This window comes from Gekko japonicus, unplaced genomic scaffold (assembly GCF_001447785.1).
Source record: "Gekko japonicus isolate JY-2015 unplaced genomic scaffold, Gekko_japonicus_V1.1 scaffold2523, whole genome shotgun sequence".
Taxonomy (NCBI): domain Eukaryota; kingdom Metazoa; phylum Chordata; class Lepidosauria; order Squamata; family Gekkonidae; genus Gekko; species Gekko japonicus.
This window is the reverse complement of record NW_015176051.1, coordinates 29,887-36,198: the sequence shown is the minus strand read 5'-3', so window position 1 is coordinate 36,198 and position 6,312 is coordinate 29,887. Positions and strand designations below refer to the sequence as shown.

Sequence of the window (6,312 nt, the reverse complement as noted above, 5' to 3'; positions counted from 1 at the left end):
TTTTCAGCCTCCGGCTCACACATTTTTTGTCTTAGCTCAGGAAGGGATGGCTCCAGAGCAAAGCTAATTTATGCACTAGCCATATTGCTTGCTCATAACTTTAATACCAGTAGCTCACAAAGTAGATTTTTTTCACCCAAGACCCCACAGCTTAGCAGGAACATCTACACCTCTCTTGGGCAATTGCTGTAGAATGATTGTCCTGGGTAACAATGGAACTCATATTTCCTGATTTTATTTTCTCAGGGAGACAATGGGATTGATGGTGTCGATGGAATTAACGGAGAAGAGGTAAGTCATGTTTTCTGGTCTTCCGTCATGCTACATTTTTCTTTTGATAGATAAAATAAACTTTCTTTTTTGTCCTCATCAAGGGATCACATGGACTTCCAGGACCAAAAGGAGAAAAGGGAGACCCTGGCCAGCCGGTATTATTTCAAATTCAGTTACTGCTTCACTGTTGAATTTGATTGGAATTAGAAGACAGTTCACGAATGAGAAAATGTTTGTGCAAATTCTCAGAGAACTGGAATGCCACTGCAAACATTGGCTTCTTCTTCTTCTTTTTTTTTTTGCTAATATGCTCAAGCAAGTGGTAGCTGTGCAACAATTACCTAGACCCATTTGCTACTTGATATTGTTGCTACTATTGCCAACAAAAAACCTCGTTCATATAATTGTATACAATGTGAAAATCTAATTAAAAGGGTTTTTTTAATTATCTAGACCCATTTTAATCTATTTTTGAATCTGGTTTTGGAACTGAAACTAATTTGGTTATTCTACTGGATGGCTTTTTTCAGGAGAAAGAAAGTGGTCTCAAACCTGCTGATCCTTCTGGACTTTTGGCCAGTTTTTGAAATCATTGACATTGTATCTTGTTGAACTGGTTATCTGGGATGGGTATCAGGGCACCGAACTTCAGTGATTCTGTTCCTCTCTGGCTGACCAATATCAGATGGTGGATCTGTGGGGCTACTGCTCAACCCTATGGTATTGGAGCTATAGGGTTCTGCAGGTTTCCATCTTATACCCCCCACTATTCAACATCTACATACATCCACTGGGTGAAGCTATCTGGAAATTTTACGTTAAAAGTCAGCAGCATGTTGATTACAAACAAGAAGAAGAAGAGAGAGAAGAGATTGGATTTATACCCTGCCCTTCACTTGGAGTCTCAGAGGGGCTTACAGACTCTTTTCTCTCTCCCTCCCCACAACAGACACCCTTTGAGGTAGGTGGGACCAAGAGAGCTCTAACAGAAACTGCTCTTTTCAAGAACAGCTCTGACAGAACTATGGCTTGCCCAAGGTCATCCAGCAGCTGCAAGTGGAGGAGTGGGGAATCAAACCCGGTTCTCCCAGATTAGAGTCCGCGCACTGATCTGGTCATGCACCCATGACCTGGGATATGTCAGCCATATCATGTAGCTATACCCTAAGTCTCCTTTGTGATGTGTAGTTCCTTTAACCAACTTCAGTGGCTCACCAGCTGCATTCCTTCTTGCAAAACAAGATGTGGTTGCAATCTCTGTCATTTTAATGTCATTACTGTTGCTGGTTTTAACTGCTACTTACTTCGTAATTTTATTTCTATCCATCATCTTGACAGCCTAATGGCTCTGAGGTGACATAAGGAATCCCCCACATAAAGTACATTACATTAGTCAGTCCTCAAGGTCACAAAAGCATAAACAGGAAAAGTAAATCCCCTACTCTCTGGATTTAAAAGCAATTGGGAATTTTTTAAAAATGAAGTATTAGAAGTCAAGAATTGAGACAGGCCCAATTTAAAGGATTTTCAAACTCAACATACATTTCCAACATTTTCAGGGCATCACAGGTTCAAGAGGACTTCCTGGTGAACGTGGTCCGAAAGGCTTTCAAGGAGATTCTGTAAGTTTTCTTCAGAAATATATTTACTGTAAATTAAGGACTTGGTTGTATTGTCACATCTCATGAGCAATCTGCTAAAAAGTTCTTACGTAACAGCAGTTATTCTTCATTGGCATTTTATCATTTTTCGAAGTCTTAAGGCGTAAGAATGCCAGATCATTGCCTTGACTGAGATCTGATATCCATCTCAAAGAGTATCACTGGTGAAAATACATCCTATGTGATCCATATTTTTAACACTGCACTGCTGCTGTGGTTATCTAGTTTGTATAGGTCTACCTGCCTCATAAAGCATGTTGGGGGATCTAGAAGATTCAAGTTGTGAGCTAGAGCAAGAGAAGGAGGCTACAGCAGAACATCTGCAGGTTATTTTGGTTACTGCAAGAGTTTACCAGCAAAGATGTTCATATGAATGATTTTAATTGTATTTATATGCATTTTATGTAAGCCGCCCTGAGCCTGCTTTGGCAGGGAGGGCGGGGTATAAATTGAATGAATGAATGAATGAATATTTCTACCACAGTGCCACAGGAAAAAACCCTTACTGAAGAGAGAGGTATGCTAAAACTACCCCAAGGTAACAGGAGATACATTAAAAGTAGAAGTTCATAGTTCCTCAGAAGTTTGTAAAAAGGTGTTTTGAAATAAATATTGCATTTCACATCTATGTGTCTTCCCCCAAAAAACAAATTATTGTCTGGGTGTGGTCATACAAATTAGTCATCTTCCACAGAGGACTATCAGTCTGAAGCATCTATGTAACATCTGCTGAGTATTTAAAATAAATATTATCTCACTAAAGGACAAACAGTACTGGTAGTTCTATGTCCAAAGATTTCAGGCATTTAAAAAAAATAATAGTCATGGGTCCCTGTACCAAATCATGGCCGTGGATCAGGGGTTTAACCTTCTAGGGTTGCCTGTTTTGATTCAGGAAATTCCTTGTGATTTGGAGGCAGTTCCAGGAGAGAGCAGACTTTGGGAAGGAGAAGGATAGCAGCATGAATATGGTGCTCCCTTCTCAGCTGCTATTTCCTCCAGGGGAACTAATATCTGTAGGCTGGAGATCAGTTGTAATGCCATGACAACACCAGACCTTACCTGGAGATTGGCAACTCTGCCTCCCCTACCCCTATGCCATTTCGATGATCTGGCACAGCTATAAAGAACTGCTATTGTTATGGGATAAGGAAAGACTCTGGCAACATACAGCATAGGGCTGATAGCTTCCTGCTGAGGGCAGGAGATTTTCTGCCCCCAGTTCCTGATGCCCGACACCACTCAGCTGTGCAGCAAGAGTAACTGCCCAGGCAAAATGGGGAAGCTATTAGCATCCCTGGCATGATGTTACTTCTGGTGCGACCCGGAAATGATGTCGTCATGCTGGGTGATGATCTAGCATTTGCCCAAAAACTCAGGCAGCACTCCTAGTGAGTAAACACCATTGAATAAAATGGGATTTACTTACAAGTAGACCTGTTTAGGATTGCTCTGCCAGTGATTAAATAATAGAGTTTTGGGTGAGTGCTAGAGCAGCGCTCTGGCATGATGACATTTCTTCTGGGTTGTACCACAAGCGATGTCATTGTGCAGGAGACACACAGTGCAACAGAAGTCCATCTCCCACTGGTTGACAGGGCAGCCCTAATACAGAGTGCCTACATGTTTACTCGACGATACAAGTATCAACCCTATGCAGCTATTCAGGTTAAAAAAGAATCATGGGTCAGAGTCCCTTCTCCCTCCCATGCATCACTGTCCCAATCCAAAGTAGGTGTGTATGTAGCTGTAGGGTGTTTGCCAGAAGTCTCATAACATCCTTACTTCGTTGTTAACTAATCACAGAAGACCCTTAAAGACCATGCACTTTATAGGGAACTTGTGGAGAGTTATACACCTGTTTGATCTAACTGCACCAATGGGGCATGAATGGTTCAAACTATGTAAACTATGTTGCATACTACAGGAAAACACTGAATATTTTTAAACACTATCTTCGAACTCCACTGACTATCAATAAGTGCTATGAGAATATATTTCCTGGACTCGAATATGGTACTTGGAATTTTACTTAAAAATCGGTGGAAGGGATGGCTATCTAGAAAAGAGAAAGTTGCTTCCCAGGAGTTTGGAAACCACAAGACAGATACCTTGGGTGACTCCAACATATTATTGAATAGTTAGAGTGAGAATTGACTTTGCTTTTTTTTCTTAATGAAAACTAAATAATCATTTTTTTAAGGGTGATCCTGGCGTGGACAACCTCATTACAGGAGCAATTGGCCCCAAGGGGTTACAAGGAAGCAAGGTAACCATTTCTAGTTATGACTTGGTTTACAACTTAGTTGTTTTCAGTGTTAAAAATGCAACCCTTTTTACAGGTCATAAACTTGATGGCTTGTGAATACCACTAAAAGCATAATAGATAAATTGATGTAAATAGGATTATTAATCATAGATTAGAAAGGAAGTATTACTAGTAAGTAGGGGTCATTTCCTGCGGGAGCGCACAGGAGCGGAGCTCCAGCAGTAAAGAGCCCAGGCGGCAGGCACATGCAACAAGCCCCACCCCCTACTCCCAGCAGCCCTCAGTCAGAGCCCAGGGGGCAGGCACACGCAACAAGCCCCACCCTCCTACTCCCAGCAGCCCTCAGTCAGAGAAGCAGCCAGGTAAGTTGCAGAGCTCCCCCCGGCCCCCCAGTCCAAAGCAGTCCAGTGGCACCTTCAGGTACAAGCTCTCCCTCCTCTGCGAGGACAGATCTACACGTCCCCACCCAATAGCTAGCAATAAAACAGTCCAGTGGAGCCTGAGTGGTGGGTGTTACCTTCTGACACACTTCCGGTGATGTCAGGGGGTGTGACATATGCAAATAAATTATGCTAATGAGTTATGCTAATAAGCTCCTGCACCTCTTTTTCTATGAAATGACCCCTGCTAGGTGACAATGATGCCAATAATCTTTCTCTCTTGTGCCTCATTTGTCATCTGATCCATAATGGGGGCCTTTTTTTGGAGGTGGGGGGAGGAGTAAGGAAGCAACAAAGGAAATTAGATGAATCAAATTTGCTTTATCGTTAGCAATGGTAGTTATAAAAACATTTGCTTTGATCCATTTCCCTTTTAGACATGTAAATAGGAATTGCTCCAAAAGGCTGGGCTGATGTGCAATAGTTACTGTTTGATAGCAATAGTCATCATATGACAAAAGTAGCAATTGGACTCATTTCTTAATCTCAGTTTCTGCTTTTTTACTCATTCTTCTGCATATTGTATATTATGGCTTTCCCATAAGGTGGCCTATGTGGCTGTTCATCTATTCTTGTAAATGTTTGAAAAGGAGAAATACTAAAATTATTTTTGCAGGATAATAATATGAAATTAAATTCTCCATCCATAGGGTGCAAGAGGACCAAAAGGTTTCAGCAGGCCCTGCAGGCCCTAGAGGAAACGAGGTAAGAGATTAATACCCTGGTTTGGCAGAAAAGCAGCATACAAATCTTGTAAAGAAACAATTCATTAATTGTGCAGACTCAGTGTTTAAACAAATCTGACTTTTCTGAGTAACACAAAGAATAAGAGGCTTCCAAGCTAGATATGGACTCCAGAATCCATAACGTCTATCTCATTATGGGGAAAACCCTAACTTCTAGTAACCATTCTCAAAATCTTGTTACTAACAGATAGGGTTGCCAGTTGCCTGCTGGGGGCAGGAGATCACCCACTCTCAGCTCCCGTTGGAAGGTGGAAGGAGGAAGGAGGAAAGGCCTGGGAGAAATGGGAGGAGGGGACGACTGGCATCCCAAGCATGATGACATTGCTTCTGGTACAACCTGAAAGTGACATCATCATGCTAGGTGACACTCTAGCATTCATCTCAACCTCCATGGTTAAGCCATAGACTTTTGGGCAAATGCTACAGTGCCATCTGCCGAGCAATTATACTTCTGGGTTGCACTGGATGTGACATCATTGCACTGGGGACACTGTTCCCTAGAGAACCAGTTTGGTGTAGTGGTTAGGAGCGCAGACACTAATCTGGGAGAACTGGATTTGAGTCCCCACTCCTCCACATGCAGCTATCGGGTGACCTTGGGTCAGTCACAGGTTTTCTCAGAGCTGTTCTCTCAAGGGCAGTTTTCAAAAGAGTTCCCTCAGCCCCACCTACCACACAGGATGTCTGTTGTGGGGGAGGAAGGGAAGGAGATTGTAAATCACTCTGCGACTCCGAGTGAAGGGCGGGGTATAGATCCAATCTCCTCCTCCTCCTCCTCCTCCTCCTTCCTGGAAATCCCCCACTTCCCCTTCTCCCCCTGATTGCCAGGCCATGCCTGGCAAACCTGCTAACACAGCAAACTTTCTGAAATGATATTCTTGCTATAAACTGGTAGCATCTATTATTATTATTATTATTATTAT

At 42.4% G+C, this 6,312-nt stretch overlaps 1 protein-coding gene across 1 annotated transcript in view; it reads left to right on the top strand.

Moving 5' to 3' along the window:
• LOC107123435 (collagen alpha-6(VI) chain-like) overlaps positions 1 to 6,312 on the top strand; it is a 78,324-nt gene that overhangs the window by 42,583 nt on the left and 29,429 nt on the right. Inside the window, 6 exon segments of the mRNA XM_015426681.1 lie at positions 247 to 291; positions 375 to 428; positions 1,833 to 1,895; positions 4,138 to 4,203; positions 5,294 to 5,314; positions 5,316 to 5,348. Of these exon segments, the coding sequence (XP_015282167.1) occupies positions 247 to 291; positions 375 to 428; positions 1,833 to 1,895; positions 4,138 to 4,203; positions 5,294 to 5,314; positions 5,316 to 5,348 (282 nt within the window).